At 40.5% G+C, this 20,830-nt stretch overlaps 3 protein-coding genes across 3 annotated transcripts in view; 1 reads left to right on the top strand and 2 right to left on the bottom strand.

Moving 5' to 3' along the window:
• The window catches only part of gabrb4 (gamma-aminobutyric acid type A receptor subunit beta4), a 105,456-nt gene extending 104,226 nt beyond the window's left edge, over positions 1 to 1,230 (bottom strand). Inside the window, exon 1 of the mRNA XM_077591544.1 lies at positions 1,048 to 1,230. The gene's annotated coding sequence lies outside the window, so the exon portion shown is untranslated. The remainder of the gene's footprint in view (positions 1 to 1,047) is intronic.
• Positions 1,231 to 2,654: 1,424 nt separating this feature from the next.
• Positions 2,655 to 9,789, top strand: tmem164 (transmembrane protein 164). The gene is made up of 6 exons (XM_077591884.1): positions 2,655 to 3,452; positions 6,571 to 6,620; positions 7,282 to 7,348; positions 7,540 to 7,618; positions 8,143 to 8,243; positions 8,705 to 9,789. Exons 1-6 carry the CDS (start codon positions 3,024 to 3,026, stop codon positions 8,909 to 8,911), a joined length of 933 nt encoding a protein of 310 aa, XP_077448010.1. The 5' UTR covers positions 2,655 to 3,023; the 3' UTR covers positions 8,912 to 9,789.
• Positions 9,790 to 10,382: 593 nt separating this feature from the next.
• On the bottom strand, positions 10,383 to 19,560 carry ammecr1 (AMMECR nuclear protein 1). Its single transcript, XM_077591883.1, has 6 exons — positions 18,316 to 19,560; positions 15,267 to 15,377; positions 14,142 to 14,256; positions 13,972 to 14,062; positions 13,595 to 13,691; positions 10,383 to 13,305 (listed from the first exon to the last, which is right to left on the bottom strand). Exons 1-6 carry the CDS (start codon positions 18,792 to 18,794, stop codon positions 13,191 to 13,193), a joined length of 1,008 nt encoding a protein of 335 aa, XP_077448009.1. The 5' UTR covers positions 18,795 to 19,560; the 3' UTR covers positions 10,383 to 13,190.
• Positions 19,561 to 20,830: the final 1,270 nt, after the last annotated feature.

The raw sequence follows: 20,830 nt of genomic DNA, 5'->3' as shown, positions 1-20,830 counted from the left end.
CTTTTTGTGCTCAGTGACTGAACTGTATGTTGACTTCTCTGGTTCATGTGCTTACTTACTGTAATGAGATGTAGCAAACGGAAATTGAAATAAAAGGATGTTGTATTTTGGCTTGGAGCCCAATGTTTTTATTTATTTATTTTCCTTGGGAACACGTCGGAGTGATCCGAGAGGTACATTTTCTCCGAAAGGTATTTGCTGTTGTCTGTTTGTGCATAACGAGCGTTTAGCAGAGCTTGACGATGATTAATTTATTAAACCACACCGTGTAGTGTGAAAGCTTCCTACTGGGAACAAACCAAACACAAAAAGTCCTTTAAATTTTTCATGAGCAATATGCGAGTTACAATATTTACGACTATTTCACATTACACTGGTGGACCCAGGATAAGGCCTACGCATTATGAACCATAGTTTTAATATTAAAGTGGCAAATGTTGTAACAAATAAAAGAGGGGTAAGGTTTCACACAATAAAATGTGTTGTGGAATTGCTGCCTTGAGGAAAAACATTAGTTATTTTAAATAATTCTGCACATGTTTAGGTTTTCCTATGACAATTAGGAATGTAATAGTGTTTTTTTAAAGAATTTTCTAGAACACAGTGTCAAACTTGCGGCTCACAATATTTGTGTGGCCCGCTAAGCAAGTAATCAAAAAAATATTAGATACAAATATATAAATGAGAATGTTAACAATACTCCTTTCTATAAAAAGTACAATAAAAACAATGATGAATAAATAAACAAACAAACAAACTGCTATTTACAGGCCATTTGGAAGTCAGCAATGTCTCTAAACCATTCAACAATTACCAAAATACTTGGCAATTCATTTAATAATCAATTGGTCCAATAAGTAAAAATTAATATAGTTGCATTAATCATAAATTGTTGTTCATCGGTCTATGCAGGCAACACATAAAGTCAACAAAAACAACTAGCAAGCCTGAAAGCCCAACATGGCTGTCAGTACCCTGCATGTTTTCATACATACTACAGAATAAACTATTGCAGAAAGATGCAAGAAATGTAATCTGGTCACTTGCCAATGATGGATAGCAGAGCTCCGTGATCCAATTTCATCAACAAATCGGATTTTCCAGCAGCGTGGCTCCACAGACGGGGAAGAATCGACCAAGAAGAACGGCTCAAATTGATAAGCAAACAAAGCAAGATGGACAGGATGCCATGTCTGACAAACAGGTGAAACTGATAATGAAATAATGACATGCATCCAAAGCTCCAACTTCCTGGATCTACAGGTGCAACCCTGCATAGTTTTCATGCCAATCATACATAGACAACTCGGATTGGTCCATTTGTTTATTTATTTTGCTTTGACTAGCATTTAAAAAAAAAAAAGAAGGTAGAATCACCATAGCAATGTTGGTAGTATTATAGGAAGAGGAGTAAGAGTACATTGTAAAAAGAAAAAAAGGGTCAAATACTGGCTCCTGTGGTTGCTAGAATTATACTAGCATTAAATATATTTACTATCTCATAACAATATTTCATTTTTTAGCACTTTAGCGTGAATTGAAGTTTTTACAGTGAAATAGCCGTAGTGGTTTGCATGTCTTTCCTTGTGCAAACATTGAAAATGCATTTTTTTCACTATTTTTCATGACTTCTATTTGAACTGGGACTGTTTGTTCATGTTCGGTGCCGCTCTCAAATGAAGCTACTGTCTTAATAACCATTAAATAAAAATAATTGCCTTGTTGAAATTGTTTCATTCTCTCAGACCTACTCAAATGTGTGTTTGATGGCTTCCCATTATGTCTGCTTGGAATTGCCTCGTAATGTCATAACCATAAACCAGGGAAATAACTGGAGTGCAGGGATCATGTGAAAGATGACAAGTTCACAATAAAAGTAATAGCTTGAAAATAATTACTTCATACGGAAGACTGCGAGCAGTTGCCGAGAGTTCAAACAACAGGAGAGAAGGAGGACAAACATTTCACACCAGAATTCAAAACAGGTATAAGCATGAAAACAACAGACTTGAAAATGTTGCTTCACCTCATGAAATCCATTTACTGTATTGTAAAATATGCAGTCATGACAGCTGTGCTAGTAAACCCCAATACAATAAACTTTTAAAAATGTTATTTACGGTGACATCTGGCCATAAGAATTCACACCATTTATTGGCTGCAGTTAACAAGCTTTAAGAATGGAAACATACTGACATTTTAGTTACATTTTTACCTCCAAGGGAATGGCAAAAAATACAGATTGTAACCCTTTCATGCACAAAGTAGGACTCTTTTTCACTCTTGCAAGGCCCTCATTTAACTCATTGGCTTAGTCAAGGACATGAATTTAAACATAAATCATGCATTGGGAAGACACAAGCAGGAGAGTAACCTTGCTCAAGAGTCTATCTCCCTTGAGATGGAGGTGGGTAGATGCTTCAGGAAGGGTATTGAAGGTCTAAGCATATCTTTGTATAAATGCTTTAAAATGGGTGTGTGGTCTGATCTAAAATTCACAGATTCCCAAATATTTACTACTCAATAAAAGGTGAAACGCCCACACATAGAGCCATTACTCCCTATATATAAATGAGTTCCAGATTTCAAACGCACTTTGAATGCAGCACGGTTCGCCATGGCCAATAAGATTGCAGCTAAGTCTGAGAGACAAAATTCGGGGTTTATACACGAGAGGGGTGGGGCAGTTTGATAGCTAAAATAGCTACAAGCTAGCTCATCGACACCGATGATGTCGCTCAATCGGGTTCAGGTTTCTGACAACAACACGCATGTTTGCCTTCAATAATGTCGACATCAGTTAAGAGTGTTGCATGAGGCTGCAGCTTTCCCGGCGGCGCATCTAGTCGTCTTGATGATAGCGATCGCCTGCTGCAGCCGGCTAGGTGGAACTTTGTCATCATCCGCTTCAAATCCGGAGGAGGAGGAAGAGGTTTGGCTAATTAGCTAGCCGAGACGGGGCAAGGCGGCCCGTGCATGTCTTCCTCTCCACCTAGTATTGCCAAAGGGAAATCTCGCAGTTCATGTTTCGCCAAGAAGTCAGTGCGTCGTCGCTTATCCCGTCTTGTTCGTACAACGAGAAGAGGAACATGTCCAGGTACAACATATACAGCCTCTTAGATTGGGTCTATGGCGGGGTGGACCCGAAGTTTGAAGGCAACGGGGGGCCCGAGTGCGCCGCCTTCCTCGCGCCCCAGCAGCGCGTCAGTGAAAGTCTGGTGGTTCTGCTCATCTCCATCGTGGAGATCAGCGTGGCATTGAAGAAAATAAACATCCACAAAGAGCTCAAAGTAGTGAGTAAAGAGTGCACAAGGTCAAAGGAGGATAGTCTCGGCAAGAACCTGTTGCTAGTAGCACTATGCATGACTTTTGGAGTGGAAGTGGGCTTCAAATTCGCCACCAAGACTGTGATCTACCTGCTGAATCCATGCCATGTGGTGACCATGATCCAGGTAAGGATGGGAGGAAATCACAACACTCTGGATCCCCGCTTGACTGTGGTGACCAATGCATTATTATTCATATAATATTGAAGGATGCCCAATCAGAACAAACAATAAGAAGCACTTGCCAAAACATCACTTCCAACGGAACACATTACAAATGTCACGCAATGGTTTTCAACGCAACTTCAAATTACACATTTACACAGCACAATGTCTACAGCAGCTTTTTTAGTTCTTCCTCATTCAGAGTGAAAGTTCTCCCCAACTGTACTTCCCATCTTCAGATTGTTGCAATATCTTTTTTTTTTCACTTCTTCTTACTGTAAACAAATCTCCCCTGAATGAAAAAAAAAGATTGGTCGCATCAAAGGAGGATAGTCCAACCCAGAGCTTTTCACTGTAGTCCATAACCTGACAATCCAGAATATCCATTTACTGTGATTGTCAAACATTGTATTGTTTGCTTTCTAAATCTTAACACTTTCCTGTGTCATTGAAAATGATGGACATCCATCTAGTGGCACTTTTCTTCATTCTGCTATACATTTTATCTGAGTTTGTCAAGTTTTACTTGAAGTAAAAGAGTTGTAACGTGAGAACTTTTGGCAACGCAGCTATTTTTTTTAATACTTGGGCTTGCCGGGGTGTAAAAGGATATATATTGCCGGAATTCCCTTTTTACCAGGGCAATCGGGAATAAGTTATCACCTGACCTTTCTCCCCTTGTTATCCAGGTTCGAAAACCAAGTCGAAACTCTAGACTTTACTCTCGTTTTCAGCTTTTCTCGTTTTTTACGCTCTCATTTTGTTTTCTAAAATGTTCCATTCAGCAGCAGTAAGTGAACTCTATCACTGAGTCAATATCATTATCAATATACACTATCAGATGTAACATGTCAAAGAGGATCTACTAGATCGAAATTATGCTGATTCCACTAAACATAATCATTTTATGACCACCTGTAAAAAAGCAGTTACCGTAAGATACTTTTGTCATACAGCACATTTTAGCTATTTTTCAACTGCTTAGATTTTATCATTGTGATGTTTTAACTCCGTCCTGAAGAATGATTTATTTTGTTTAAAACGACTAGAAATGTGTCCTTTTAACCTTTTGTCAGAGTATAATGTCAAAGTACAAATACAAGTACAATGTTAAAGTCAACAACCAGCTCAATTTGAGCAGTTAAAGCAGGGGTGTCCAAACTGTGGGGCAGCAAATTCTCAAAATAGAATTGAATTTGGCCCGCACAAGAAGCATGAGTTTAGCCTACATTGTTGTACTCCTCAGCTTGAACACTAGGTGGAGGGAGTCAGTAAAATAGTGCATCCCTTTAATTTAGGGCTCAAAATCTGACAAAATGTTGAAATCAATGTAGAAAAATGTGGAATTCAGTATTTGGTTTTCCATTAATACATTTGTATTTATTAAAAAATATATACATATTTTGACCAATTGAGCTATCTTGTTTGTTGGTTGTCATTTTTCCTGACTTTTTTCCCCACTACCTAGATTGGACGTCTATCACCACCAATGGCAACCAATGAGTTAAAACTTGAAAATAAAAAGAAATCATTTTAAAACCTGAACCTTTTGGCATTTCAAGTTGGCCCTTGTAAGATTGTAACTGGTACTGTATTTTGACCTCCATTATGACTGTAAATATATCAAATAAACTACGTATAGTGCTTTAGTTGAAGTCGTCTAGACAGTACTACTTCCATTACTTTTACCATTTCACCCAATTCAGGGTGCTGAGGATCACTGAAGGGAACAGAACCCTGAGCATTTATGTTTTAGCTGTAAAATTAATCAGGGGATACAGCCCATAAAGTTAATTGTGTCTTTAATGCAACATCAGCACCACCACGGATAGTTTCCCAACGCTCGCGCTTGTGGACATAATGTGGACAAATTGTTTACTGGCACTATGCAAAGTCGTGATGAACATGGTTAATAATTCCTCTGAAGACTTATTGTTGGAACTCGGAACAAAACATTTGCATATGTTCAGACTTTTACCGGAACGTGGCGTAACAGTGTGGTTAATTTACGTAATACCTCACCACACTGAGTTTCTTTGCCCACGACAGTTGGTGTCTTTGTCACCTACCAGTTATTCACATTTACACTTTTACACTCTAGTACCTACTGACAAAATGTTTCATGTAAATTCTAAATGCTCCTTTTTTGGGCGTTTTAGCATTTGTATGTCTCAGAAACTTATTCTGTGACTGAACCCACATACACTTACACACTTGAAATAATATCACCACTGCACGCAGCAGAAGCCTAGCAGGGGATTAATGGTAGTTATCACATTATCTCAATCTGGCTTTGGCACGCGTCACTTGGAAGAGACAGATTATACTTGCCCAAAAAAATAAAAAATCTACCACTCTACATCGCATATCATTTTTTGACAAACGTGCCAGTAGTGACACATGAATCTTTAAGCAGTCAGTTTCGAAGTTTCAAAGCAAGCGTGCAAACATCTTTACTTAGTCAAGAGCTTCTTATTCGGAAGCAGCTTGCCTATTCATTTGCATGAAATCCATTTCATAGTGTAATCTCTTGTGGGGAAAAAAGAAGAGGGCAAAAAAATGCCAACCAAGAGGAAGTTGAGGGGAAAAGCCCAAACCGCCATTGGTGTCACACAAGTTATGGTTTCAGTGATGCAAATGTTTTGGATAAAACATGTCAACAAGATTTTAATCAATGACTGAGCTTGACATAGTACAATGTATAGTTTGTTTGACTTGTGTAGTAGGGTTGAACAATATATTTAAAAATAATAATAACACTGATATTGCATCAATACCATTTTATTACTCTATTAGTGGTAAACTCATTTAGTGGGAAAGTGTATAAAAAGAGCATAAAAATGCACTTAACTGACTGCCATTGACAGTGTTAGACGTCTCATCCACAACATATGTGACATACATAATTGAATCTTTAACCTATTCCATTTTTCTGCAACCCTGAAAGCTATTTTGTCTCCAACTCATTTCACTTGACTTTGTCGTTCACTTGTTAAAATCCGCATTATGTCGTCACCCTTTCCACACTTTTATGAATATAACACGAGTGTGTAACTTCATTTGTGTTTCTGTTCCATAGATCTTTCTGCTGGCCTGTCCGCCTTGTAAAACTGCAATGGTTGTGTTTAGGTGAGCTCATTAACATACAGTACTAATAAACAATATGTTCCTCATCGTGTATCTCATGCTTATAGGACTCTAAACAGTTGAAACGCCGCTGTAGAAACTTGTTCAATCAAATTCAAGTCAATATGAGTGCAGTATCAAATGTTGAGTATGACTAAACATGACTCACAGCGCTGGCATTTTCATCGTGTCCCAACATTGACAATATCTATTTGAAGATATGGACAATATTAGTGTATTGACCTTGAGCATTGACAACAGTTTTAGGCACAATGTTGGATACATTTGTACGGCATTCTAAGTGCGCGTATGTTGGAATCTGACAGCTTCTAGTTGCCAAAAAGCGCTACTTTGTATTAAAAACGGCCTGAGAAACAAATGGGAGCAAAACTCCTGCAAGTGAGAAAAGTGGCCGTGTTAACTCTTTCACCCCCAGATATACTGTTTATACAGTATTCACATTGTGTTTCGATTTACTTTTTTTATCTTATGTATGTTTGTTCTTGGTTTCTGATTGAATAAAAATGGCCCTCCCAAAAATACGATTTACATTGATATAGATATATTTTTTATATTGTGTATTCTGGGTTTAGTGCGACTTAAAGTCCTTAAAATAACGGTAATCATGTCAATTGAAGTGCCACAATTTCCTGTGTGTTTCTAGGCTGCAGGTCCATATGTTGAATGGCGCGCTCTTGGCTTTAATGTTCCCTGTGGTCAACACCAGACTGGTAAGGAACCGTTACGGCACTTTTTTATTTCATTTGTAGACTCGACTATGTTGTCTGAGCTCGTGTGAGAACTCTAGCATTGTAGCCATATGCGCTGTCCATGTCCGTGACAGGCGATGATACAAAACATCCACGCTGTCATTTTTCCACTTTCACGCTTGTGATTGCTGCTCTGTCTTTTTTTTCTTCAGCTTCCATTTGAAAAGGAGATTTACTACATTCAGCACTTCATGCTGTATTTGGTGCCGCTTTACCTTTTCAGGAAAGGAGGTAAGGTATTGACCTCGGCCCGCATCGCCAATCTTTATTTCCCCTTGACGTCAGGGCCTGCATCGTCTGGGTCAATTCAACCGCGGTCGCTGATTGTCTCCATTTTTTCCTTGTTTGTCTTGCCTGACCTCTTGGAGAAACTTTCCACTAGAATGTAATTTAATTACGGAGGGTTGACAAAAAAACTGCCTTTTTTTTGCTCCTTAGTACATTTTTGTGGTGGTTTTTACATCACCCAGCCCTAATTTCGAGGCTTTTGTTCAAAATGGGATGCACTAAGCAATGTGCATGGAGCAGAATAAGGTTTTTCTATCACAATATTAAGGCATTTGATACCTTTTGCTTGCAAGGATGGTTAAAATCTAGTTGTGGGGAAAACAGGAAAAGCCAGTTTGACATCCTATCCTCTCACTGCAATGCAGTGCAGGGCTAAAAACGGAAGCTTTTCAACCGAGATGCAATTTTTTTTTTTTTCAGTCCACGCAAACAAATGTATTTGTTTATGATGTGCTTCATTGTGATAGGTGTGTACAAGCCTGAGCCCCTGGGGGACATCTGGTGGGCGCTGCTCTCCACAGGCATCCTTTTCCTCTATCACTTCCTCTTCTTACAAATTCTTGGCCTGGTAAGAAAGAGACCTCTGCTGGCCGTCTGTTCATAGTTCATTTAAAAAATAAGTCAATTTTTCTATCCCTACCTTTTTGTGGTTGCTCTGATGAGAAGGATAATCGAAACAATTTTTATTATTTTTTACTACTTTTGTCCTATAATGTATGTAATGGAAAGTACACATCTGGGTGAAATCTTTTTTGCATACAATGACTTGGAAAAAAACACTGAGGAATCCTTATATCTTTAATACAATGTTTACTGTTTTTCTTTTCATTCAGAAAATAATTTAAAAAAAAACATCTTTAATTGTTTCCAATTTTGGGGGGATAAAAAAAATTGTAAATACATTTTAGAAATACAAGAGTATTTGGGCACATTTTAATGTTTAAGCTATGGACTTTGAGGAAAGCTGTCAATTGGTCGGAAGTCACGAAAGCGTAACTACGACGAGTTCTAAATTCTAAACCCCCGCAGGTGACCGAGGTCAATCTCAACAACATGCTGTGCCCGGCCGTGTCCGATCCCTTTTACGGCCCGTGGTACCGCGTGTGGGCGGCGGGCCACCAGACCCTCCTGACCCTGATCCACGGAAAGGTTCTGACACTCCTCTCGCAACACACCGGTCCCATGTGCAAACACCTGTTGGATACACTCCGACTGCGCGGCAAGAAATTCGACTGAGCCTTTCACTCCCATTGCCTTTTTAAGTTGCTTTTATCTGCAATTTCAGCACATTTTTTGGGACGTATGCCATCCCACGTCTGGTCTTTTATTCACGTCGGCCTACGTGCGGACACTATTTGCACGCCTAAAGCTATGAGGGTATTTACTTTTGGGTGGTTCTCTGGTGCTCTGCTTTGAAATCTAGAGCTTTTTCCCCCCCAGAAATATGCAGGAAATCAAGTCGTGCTGCCTTTTTTTTTTTTTCTTTCTTTCTCTGCCCAACACTGATCTGCTGCGGTCATTTTTTTAATGTGGTAAAGGTCATATGATAGTGAGTTTATCTGCCATTTATTTTGTATCAAGTGTGTTGTTTTGTTTACACTGTAAATGTGAATTTGTGCGTCAGTGTTATCATAACTGATGAGAATGCGTTTATGTGATGTGAGAAGGGAATGACGGTGTTAGCGTTAAACTCATTTAAACTCACTTTCTGTCATTTATAAACAGAAAATATTAGTATTTCATCGGTTATGTTACTTATCATTTCAAACATCTGTGCAGGATGCATCAGTGTAGCATTTTGTACAGTACGTGTATACTGTACTTCAATGTAAAAAAAGGGATTTTTTTTTTACTATTGAGGGATTATGTGTAGTTTTTAATTAAAGTTATTTTCGTTAAACAAGGTCTATGTGCATGTCCTTGCTGCTTAAAAGTCTTGGTCTGCAGTGATGTGCTTTATTGTTGGCGAGGTTCCATTTTACACCAAAAGGTTGACATAGATTTAACAATATTGGTGTGCTCAGTCCAAATAAAAATCACTGAACACGGACACGGTGATGTTCATTTGTTTCCGTACCAAAATCCATCATAAATAAAACAGAAGACTTGTTTGAGTTGACTTTTTTTATTGAATAAATGATTTTAAAATGTAACAATGTTTAAAACTACATTATCTTCACATCCACTGCTTACATACTCAGATATCCCATCTATATATACTTCCACCCACCCCAACTCATTTGGATTTTTTTTAGTTTTTGCATGTTTTGCTTTTTTTTCAGTTGGGGTCTTACTATCATGATAAAAAAATGCTCGTTTCAAGTCTTATCACACTAACAGCAATTCAAGAAAGGTTCTAGCTCTACATGGGTGGGATTTTTTAGCTCTCCTAGTTCATGTTTTTTTTCCCCCATCAACATTTTCAAGTTTCTAAAGCAGAGTAAAAACAAGATTCCTAAATGGAAAATAACAAGAAAAAAACATTGGTAAGAGGAATTACACCAGGCAACCCTCCCAGCCTATCAGGCCACTGCAACTAAAAAAAAAAGTTCATTTTATACAGTGACACATCTTAGAAGTTGGCGTCCCAAAAATTCCCAACATAGAAAACCACTCAAATAATTTTGAAACTAGATTCAAAATATTTGAAAAGAACTTTTGATGTACAAAAACAGTCATTTTCTTTTTCTTAATGTCACATAGTAAAAAGTTTCAAATAAGTTTATTGTAGTTCTTATTTTATTTGTCATTTCCATAGTGGAGACCCTCACCCTACCCCCCCCAACTACTCATCTACTGTATCAGTGCGATTGTACACCAGTGCAGCTACTGGGTCCAGAGTAAAGAAAACAGGGTATTTCCACCTTTTAATGGCATAAAAATAAGAAAAAAAATCCATCTTTTATACAAAGTATAACTGCTGGTCTTGTGGGAAAAAAACATTTAGAAACCCATAAAGCTACGAGGCACACCATGGGAGTTTCATTTTTTTTCTTCTTTTTTTGTTTTAATTAGAGCAATATAACAACAATGATAACGAACAAAGTAAGTAACAATTTTGCAACCATCCTTGATGCCGTGAATGGCTTCCGAGATACTTTCAATGAGAAATCACCGAAAGATTGGGTTGCTTAACGAGTGGAGACATTTAAGGGATGGATATACACACGTACAGACGTTTGTTTTGTCAACTGCAGGGATGTCTTTTTTTTTGGAAGGACAAGAAGTCAGGCCTGACAATCTGCATCTTTGGTTCAGTCAAACAGGACAAGTTATCTTTAAAAAAAAACAAGTGGTTTCACGTTGTACATAAAAACCTGCATTGCAAAACCTGCTCGGTTTGCGCCTACGTTTCCCAAACAATTCCGAAAGATCAATTCAACTTCGATTTTTCTTCCCAAACGGAGCATCATTACGCAAAGCCGTGGTATGCGTACGAGAAGGTTAACGCGTGACTTCTTGTCCTTTCAAACCTGCGCCGATGTTGACAGCACTAACAACAAAAAAACGCCCCAGAAAAAAAAAAACACCTGTTAAACAGATCTGCATATTTCAAGGAGAGTAAAGGTACCACATGTAAGATTCTCTCACAATAGTTTGAATGCTAACAGTACATTCTATATAGTCTGCTGCTGGAGGTCATCCCGCCGAAGGAATATCCGTTTTCCCATAGGGAACTCATCCCATAGTCAGCCACAGTGGATTTGATGAAAGCAGGGGCTACGTTTATGTCCTTCAATGTTAAAATGTGCCGCATTTGGCAGCAATATACTGAAGAGAAAATCTTACATGTAACATCTTTGAAGTAAATGATATGATGGATGAGTCCGCATGACCAGTCACAAGTTGTGACCACCCCAATATGAGGTCTGATAGCACCATTATTTGTCGTTACTCTCTTAACGCTTCTTAAGAGTATCCAAGCATAATATATACTGTATATCATGGAGAAAACCATAGGTCTCATACTCATACATACATGCAACTAAACACATTGCATGTGTATACAAAGACATATATGTTAAAGAGCATGGTCAATTTGGTTTTGCAGCAGATCATTTCTGGTTGTGCTGTGATTAAAACGGAGCGGGAGATGGATGCCCAGTTCTTTCCACCGTTTGACCTTCAAAAGTAAGTAACTATCTAACTAACAACAATCCCGACAGGGAATCCAAAAGCAAGAAAAACCAAGAACCGAGCATCTTCTCCAGGCCCGTTCGTTGTTAACGCATTCATTTAAGGCAACACAACTTAAAACGTCGCTTCGGGTGAGCTGTGGATGGAGTGCCGAAAGCCCTTGACGTTTTTGCATAAAATAAAAAAAGGAATCCGCCAGTGGGTAGGTAAGGCTGTTACCAAAAATATTGGTCAAGTAACAAGAACCTCTCAAAAAAAAAAAGGTCAAACTAAAACGAGCAATCTGCCACAAGACGCTCAATTTCAAAAGGTGATGTCATTGAGCTACTTAATTGACTTTAAGACCCCACGAGAGCATTCTGTGACATAGCTTAATTAGGATCTTGCACAATTCAATGTGAATATCCTTAACTTCAGCCAACCACGTTTCTTTAAGAGAATTGAAACTTTTGAAATATTATCGCCTGTCATCGTGCAATCCGTTTGAAATGGGAGTGTGCCAGCGAATGAACAAACATTCAAAACTTGCCACTTCAAATGGATTGGATGGATGTCTGGCACCGACAATGATTTTAACAAAAAAATAACAGCTATAGAGATGCAAAGTATGGTTAATCTAGTGTTGCACCAATATCAGTATCAGCGAGGATTGCCAATGCTTCACAATAGACGATGTATACATTTGCTGCCACTCATGGTATGGGTGCAACACTACTTAAATCCAACGATCCAAAATGTTGACGCACACATAAAAACGATTGTTGTGAGCCCATGTAAAGACTCTTGTATTGCCATCAAAATGTTTGGTGCAACACAGCATGAGACATGATATCTTTTATGAATCTACTGGAAAGCTACAAAGATAGATGAGGCTTCTGTCCTGCTTTTTTTTTTGAGAGGTATTAGAAAGGAGACGACAGCCTTTGAGAATAACATCGCCCTGCTACATAGTTTTTACACAGTTAGGAAAAGAGGTGATTTAAAAAATAAAAATCAAATAAAAAAGAAGCCCAAACAATACCAATGTAGGGTTCATCCTCTGTAAAGAGACATCCTTCCATCCACAGAATTTAGGTTTGCTGAGCAGACTTGATAATAAAGGTTAACATTTTAAGAATACAAATGAAGGGCTTTTTTTATGCTGCAAAAACCACAGGCCAAAAAAAAAATAAACTAAGAAGGTGAATTTCTTGCTGTAATCAATTGATGCGTTGTAGCAAACCGTTGCCAAGTAGACGTCTTGGGAGACCGCCAGCGTGGCAACGGAAACTATCATCATAAAATGGTACAGTAGTAGAAATAGCTAGACCAGGAGGGGGCGGGCTCTCCTGGGAAATGGTCCGCAGAGAGGTCCAATGATTGGTCATGCGGCTCGCTGTCAGGAATAATGGTTGTACGGTGGAAGAGGGTGCCCGATGCCATTCTGGTAGTGATGATGTTGGCGGTGGGCTATGTATTCCGCATAGCCCATTGTCATCTTCTCACTACGGTACCTGAGCACGGGAGAAGACGGATTTTCAGGAGAACGTAGTTCATCCTTACTTCCTGACTCAAGACTGTTTCGATTTCAGCATATGTAACTCATTCCCTGCCATTTGACACAGACACTGACAGTAAGTGCCAGTTAAACCGTAATTATTCAGTTAATTCACCCTCCTGGTTTAAATGGATGATGGAAAACAGGTCACGGCCAAGGTAAGCAACAGTTTTTCAATTGCAGGGGGTAAAAAAAAAAATAGATTGACTTCATCCTGTAAACCGGACACTGTTGTGTGAGCTTACCTGGTTAACTTAATGGTCTTCCTGAAATCATTTGTGATGGGAGCTTTGTAACCTCCCTTTCGTAGTAAGGAATCTATGGTTTGAATGTGGTCCCAACCTACAAATGAATATTGTTTGTCACATATTGTCTTATCTTCATTCAAAAGCAAGCTTCCTTTGAAGGACTTGAATATTGAACGTGTTCTTCCATCAATACTTGCCTTGACTGCATTTTGATCATCTTACGTTACTGTATACGTACAAACTTAGCAAAGTTACAAATGATCAAATTATATTTCTTTCTTTTTCTCAAAAGCAATGACTGACATATCTTGCGACCTCACTTCTACAACATAATGTAACATTTTAATAAAAGGCAAGGGAGAACCTAATCTCACCTTGCTCCTTTGCAACCTCTGGCAAGTAGGTGGCGGTGCGCTTTGATCCTTTCTCATTGAAAAATTCTATCCTAATACCGTGAACACCCACCTATGACGATACAGCAGAAAACATCTTGGAAAAATATTGCTAGAACACGCATTTGCAGATTGACAAAGCGGTCACTCACCTCCCAGTCAAGGTAATCACCGACGTCTTCAAAGTTGGTGAGAAGAGACACTGAGCAGAAGAGGCGAGGCAGCTCATCCCTTGTCATGGGGGGGAAGCGGCTGTCTTTAAGGGCACTGCAGTACCAAACACCCAAAGGTAACTCAATTAACAGCCAACTAATGTGTATATCTGTTATACAGACGCTCCCCTACTTACGAACAGTCGAGTTACGAACAACAGTACATACGAACATGTCTGCGCATATGGCATATGTCGAAAAGTGTTCGGAAAGAGATGCTGTAAGTTAGATGTTGTATTGCGCGCCTTTTTCCGAGTAGTGCTTCTTTCCGCTGCTAATACCGACGCCTGGCGCTCTGAGAGCTCACCCAGAATCCACCTTCTTCTGCCCAGTTCGTTGCAGTGCGTAAGTGCGTGAACGCATCTCCAGTGCGCAAAGAACTTATTTCATTTTTCTCATTAAATATCTCATGCATCCATTATTCAATATGGTTGATAAAAAGTGAAAGGCTTCTAGTGAGAGTGGTAGTGCAAAGAAGAGACAAGCCATTTCATTTGAAACTAAAGTGGTAACAATAAAGAAGCTTGATGCGGGTGAGAAAATGGTAAGTGTTGCACGGGCATACAACTTGAATCGTTCAACCACCGGTACCCATTACAGCGACGACGAAGACCCTCTCATGATATAAAATCCTCCTCTTCCTCCTCCTCCATCATCTCCTTAAGCATCGAGTACATCTTCCAAAAGTAAGTTAAACTTCATTTTATTTATCTTATTACCTACATGTATATACTGTGTGTGTGTGTGTGTCTCTCTCTAACATACGTAGTACAGTACTGTACGTATTCTCTCCATTTTATTAAAATTTTTTTTTCAGTACAAACCAATACAGGTTACTTATACAAGCCTTAAACATACTTATATAAACCTTCAATATACTTATATAGGCCTTAAACATAAATTATAATACAAAATATAGCACTGAAGCAACTTACGAACAAATTCACCTTACGAACAATCGCTCGAAACGTAACTCGTTCGTAAGTAGGGGAGCGTCTGTATCTGTCTTTTTGACGGGAGAGTCAAACTCATTTTTTTTGCAGAATATTGAGTAACACGACTCACCTGGTAAGGGTGTACTCCCTGAGTCCTGAGTGCAGATTCATGGCAGAAAATGTACCTATACAACCCCGCAACCGCTTATCTCTGCCTATTTTCCATGTGACGAATAGCGGACTGCAAAAGAAAAGAACAGAATTCATGAGTTTCAGGAGGATTTTCAAACCTTTCTGGAGGGAAGAACAGATCGCTGGCCTGGTAAAAAGACCTGTTCAAAACGAGCTAAGCACAAAAGAAGGTCGTGTGTGAAATAATTAACACTTGTCCGGGTGGTTGCCTGGGATTTAAATAGGCAAATAAAAAGAAAATGTATAGCAAATGAATCCAAGTGTGAAGAGATGCCATATTATGCGACAAATCTTCACCAATATGCATTATTCTGTATGAACTGTAACTTTGATGGAGGACTGCTTGTGCTCTAAAAATTGAGTCACATTGTACTTAATGGCGCACGACACAGGAAATGGCACACCCGCTTTGTACTGTAAAATACTCCAGGATTTACTGGCACTTGCATAAGTAGAATAACCAGATGCTTTTCTCACATATACTTACTTGGCTGCCACCACCATTTTCAATAAAATGAGCAAACGACCGCATCAAAGTATTTCAACATCTTCCTCACTCAGCATCATTTTATGGGCAAGTCTTTCATATTGGTTCTGTCCTAATCAAAATTAAAAATATGAAGTCAGATACTGGGTGAAAGCCACATACTTGAATGCCTAATGGAATTCAATCATTCATGACAAAACATACAAAGCAAAAATCAAACAATCAACGCTGTTTGGACGCTGACGACTTTATGTTCTGTTGAGTTGGGCTCTTTTCTTACATTGAGCAATGAGACTGGGTGGGCATATTTTAACTAGTGACTACTGAGACATGGCCTCAGTTATTCTGCAGTCCTTCTTTTGTGGGAAAGTCAGCGGATTTTCCTGTTATGAAAGGTAAAATTAGTCACGCTTGCAAGGCCTGTTAGGGGAAACATGAGATGTTTTTTTCATGAGGAATGGGAAAATAATGTGGCAACACCCATTCTTTATTTCCTGACTCTTAGGCTGGACTGTATGAAGCACACCAAAAAGAAATGGAATAGTGTTTAACAAATATGGTTCTATATAACTAAAACTAGAGAAGTTAGTTGAAATACCCAAAGTGGTATTGGTGTTGAGTACCAATGGAGCGTGTTCGGTCGATTGGTCGCCGTCTTTTGGTCGCCGGTCTTTTGGTCGCCGGTCTTTTGGTCGCCGGTCTTTTGGTCGCCGGTCTTTTGGTCGCCGGTCTTTTGGTCGCCCCGACCGCGACAACGGGCGAGCAAAAGACCGGCGACCAAAAGACTGACGACCAAAAGACCGGCGACAAAACAAGGTAAAACAACACGGTCTACGCATCAATAAAAGCCAACAATGGCCATGAGCAGTTTCACTGAGCCGACGTGTGAGTGTATAAGAGTTTGTATGTACATGCGTTGTCCCTTTAAGAAGCTACGTCAGTCAGGGTCTTAACCAGTTCTCCAACAAAAAACAATAAAAGTCCGGGAAATTTGGAGCTTTTTGAGCAACGATTTAAATGGTGATTATCACTTACCTTCCGGGCGACCAAAAGATCGGCGACCAAAAGACCGGCGACCAATCGACCGTGTACCCCAATGTAGTATGCATGTAGTTGGGAGACAAAAAATTCTCTATTCAAAATGTTCTGTAAAAAAAAGTGTTCCGTCCACGATACTTGATTTGAAATTGAATTTTGCACTAGTCTTGACAGTAATGGATGATATTTTTGCATTTTTCTTGTTAATTCAATGGCTGCCATTGACGGCGGTATTTGAAGTGTGAATGTTGGCAGTGAATGCAGTGTAACATTGTCTTCCATAAACGTGTGAGTGCCAAAACCCCAATTATGATAATGTAATTAGCTGCAGGGAAACGTGGTCATTGTTCGATACAGCATTCTTTAGCATTTTTGGTCGATCGTATGTTTGAAAGCTGATGCAAAGAAACCAGCTTCTTATAAATGCCTTTAAACAACGTAGGCTCAACATATCGGATTACCATCTTTATGGGGTGTGCTCAAAATATGCCTGATGCTTATTGTTAGCAGGATGAGGGCACTTGGGAAAATGGAAACAATTTAAACCAACATTGACTTGTGGAGTCTATTGCATATGCAGTACTATTCATATTAGTAACATATATACATCGAAGAGAGCAAAAAAGTTCAATGTACTGGCCAAGAACCTTCTTTCTTTGTCATGGATGCTAACATCACAAGCGGTTTGGTTACACTTTACCCTTCAAAAGAACACTCTAGAGAACGTTATGTATGGATGGCAAAAATAATGGCATGTGTTTATGCTTCATAATGGTTCCGATCTTATTAAGTGCTTCCTCATATAGCTACCGGTAACAGAGCCAACCAAACCAGTCTTTGAATGTAGCAATATGGAGGAGTTCATTGAATGTAGAACTAACGAGATTAAAAAGAATACGACGGATAGCCAACGTTATTTAGTGTTCCGTTTCCTTGATTCATATTGTTTGTGCTTGAATACAATTATTCGTCTGTTTGACTCAATAAATTAAAGTTTAATCTTTCTTGTTGCACCCTTTTTTGTTCAGACATGCTAATAATAGCTCGTAGCCGACAAGCTTAGCTACATTAGCCGGCGATAGAAGAGTTAACAGGTATTAATAAAAATTGTGCACAGAAAGCCTCTGGAGTCCGGTATAAAATAAAAGATACTCTTTCGTGTTTTTGGACTAGTGCTCGTCAAATTGTTTTAATGCGGCGTTTAGATCTATGGAGTGTAGGCCAGTAGAGTCAGTAAGGTTGTCTTCGACAAGGCCCCAAATTCCAACTGGCCACAGTCGAGAGATTTTCACATTAAAATTGTTCCTGTCAAGTATTTCTTAGACGTGACAGTTGATGCCCTGAATTCGGACGCAAAGGCTCGGGGGGATCCGTCGCCAAAGACGCTTGGTGTGACAATATAACAGTGTTGATTTGAGCATGCAGCAAAAAAAAAACAAGGAGACAATAAGTTGTGACTTACTAGGGATCGTTTGTAAACCTGGGTGTTCTCGGAGGTTGGTATCCGTACAGATGGCAATAAAGCACGTCAAAGCAGAAGCAGCACATCTCCGCCGAAACCACCATTTTCCTGCCTCCACTTCCCGGTCCAGGGCTGAGATTGGGGCTAAGGCCGGATGAGGTGTAACCGGCCGGGGCTGGAGACAGTGTCGATAGAGCGCTCGTGCCGCCGCTCCCACTATTACTACCACAGCCGCTAACGCTACCCCCGGATCCCCCCAGGCCGTTGGCCCTGCTCACGTTCGGCGCTCCCGCAACAGTGGCCGAGGAGCCAATCCCCAAGTCCGATCCACAATGTCCGGTTCCTGCCACTCCGCTTCCAGCCCCCACCCCGCCGGGACCCCCCGACCCGGGCGATCCCGACAGCTTCTGCTTCTTCACCCCGCAGCACCCGGCCGCCATCTTGGAACAATCTGCACCTACACACCGCTTCCGACCCATAACCGTCACTGCGGGAAGGGTGGGGGGGACGCCGACCTGACGCACGAATCCCACTGCGTTGACACGTATAGCGGACGATATACTACCACCCCGCTGTCACGCTTGGTTTGTTCCCCCCCCCTGAACGAACGTCGTAGTGGGGCGATATGACGGGAAGACTGCAGTGTCACCTTAGCGCCGCTTCAAGTCTGCGTGACTTTACCGAGCCAACCACCCCCCCAAAAAAATGTTTTTGCTCAAGCAACCATTTTCCCCTTATCGCTTAGCTCGGAGCTCTCGCACGACAGTACAGACCGTCCCGGCCTCCCCCTCGACGGACACGACGCCCTCCCTCCTTTGGCTGTCAAGTCAGTAGTCAAGCAGCATAGAAGTTGAGGCCGCGTTTGACAGACGCCGGGCGGTCCAGATGTCAAGCCGACGGGCGCCGTAGCTCCTTCCACAGCAGCAAAGCTCTTCAACTAGAAGCCTGGAGCTCAAGTTCGCAGTAGCCATCAAGCTTCAGCAGCGATTGCGCACAGTGTCACGGACGCTGCTTCCTATAGTCCAGCGGCTTGTTTGCTACCGCCTGCACAACTTCTAATGACACGAGACTTTGCTGGCTTTCCAGGCGCTCGGAGCACGCAGGCGAAAATGGCATCTGTCAATGCGGGGCTGCCGTGGCACAATAGACCGCGTCGGCGCAGAGCAAGACATTTCAGGAACATTAGCGCTCAGTTTGCACCTGCATCACCCACAGTCTGTTCTTGGACCTGACTCAACACAAACCCCCCGCCCACCAACCTCCCTCCCTCCCTCCCGCACAAAAAAAACACACCCGTCAAACGCCGAACGGAAAGTTTGAGATAAAGGTTTGGCCGGAGGCTGTCATCCGTTTCAGTGGCCTCATAAACAAGCGCATTCTCGTCCTTGAGGCGTGAGGAAATCCTCGCTGCAAGACACGTCCCACAAAGCACCGATCGGGTAAAAGAGAGCCGGTGATCGGGCGTCGGTGTCGATGTACGACGGATCTCGATTCAGGAACGTCGATTGCGTCCATTCGCTACGCATAGTGCGCACGCTATTATTATTATTTTTTCTTGTTTGTTTGTTTTGGCACAAGAGTGGGTTGCACGACATCCGAGCGCGCATAAAATTATAGTGTTTTCCGACTTTTTGAAGCATTATCAAAAGAAGGCACCCATTAGATATGGTTATTAGATCAACATAATTAGAATAGAATGTTTTTTTAAAAAACAATGATTGTGCACGTCTTGTCTCAATTTGTTCATTAATTGTCGCACATTGTCCATTATACCGGAGAGTTCTAACATACATAAATACTTATTGTTGCATGCCGACTCGCCATTTTAAACGTGGTATTGATTTAGCACTGACATCGCCCGATACATGCACAATCGTTACTATCGAGGGCAAACAAATGGTATCGGTGCAACACTAGTCATTGCATATAGAGTATTGGACTAATATCCTAAGATGTCTTCCCACAAAAAGTTTCAATGGTCATGTTTGAATGGTCTGATTTAATAATTTCACAATAGAAAAAAAGTTTTGATCCAAAAAATAAGTGTCTAAGAGTAATCCCAGTGATCTCTTCTCTTAACAGCATTCATGGATCACTTCTTCAGCTGGGTTATTTCTGAGCCTACTTCCTCCAATTACCATGAAGGGACTCCTGCCATGTCACATTTTCAGTGCATGACCTCTCCAGTGTCAGATGCTCGACAGCTCACTGTTAATAAAAGACAGTGACCAGGGTAGAGGCATATAATTACAATGTTTGATGCATCATATAAGGCAATTCCCTGGGGAATTACTAATGTGCTGTCAATACTCACACCCTGCAGGATAATGATTCCATCCCTGGCCAAGTGCTACTCAAAAGTATTTGTCACAGAAGAATAAGCTGAGACACACATCTCCGTTGGAGTGAATAATGATGGAGGTCCTGACGCAAGGTCAAGTCAGCGCTTAAAGTTTTACGTGGTGTTATCACGAGGAAGAAGCATTGGTTTAAAGAATCAAATACGAACAGGCAT

Source organism: Stigmatopora argus, chromosome 22 (genome assembly GCF_051989625.1).
Source record: "Stigmatopora argus isolate UIUO_Sarg chromosome 22, RoL_Sarg_1.0, whole genome shotgun sequence".
Taxonomy (NCBI): Eukaryota; Metazoa; Chordata; class Actinopteri; order Syngnathiformes; family Syngnathidae; genus Stigmatopora; species Stigmatopora argus.
This window is presented reverse-complemented; position numbering and strand designations above follow the sequence as displayed.

Bases quoted from the DNA above. Each gene is read 5' to 3' on its own strand.
- tmem164 (XM_077591884.1), top strand. From the start codon at position 3,024: ATGTTTCGCCAAGAAGTCAGTGCGTCGTCGCTTATCCCGTCTTGTTCG. The intron at 3,453-6,570 runs GTAAGGATGGGA...TCTGTTCCATAG, and splicing joins ATGTGGTGACCATGATCCAG to ATCTTTCTGCTGGCCTGTCC. The intron at 7,619-8,142 runs GTAAGGTATTGA...TCATTGTGATAG, and splicing joins TTACCTTTTCAGGAAAGGAG to GTGTGTACAAGCCTGAGCCC.
- ammecr1 (XM_077591883.1), bottom strand. From the start codon at position 18,794: ATGGGTCGGAAGCGGTGTGTAGGTGCAGATTGTTCCAAGATGGCGGCC. The intron at 13,692-13,971 runs GTGAGATTAGGT...ATTCATTTGTAG, and splicing joins AGAGGTTGCAAAGGAGCAAG to GTTGGGACCACATTCAAACC. The intron at 13,306-13,594 runs GTAAGCTCACAC...TCCCGTGCTCAG, and splicing joins AAGACCATTAAGTTAACCAG to GTACCGTAGTGAGAAGATGA.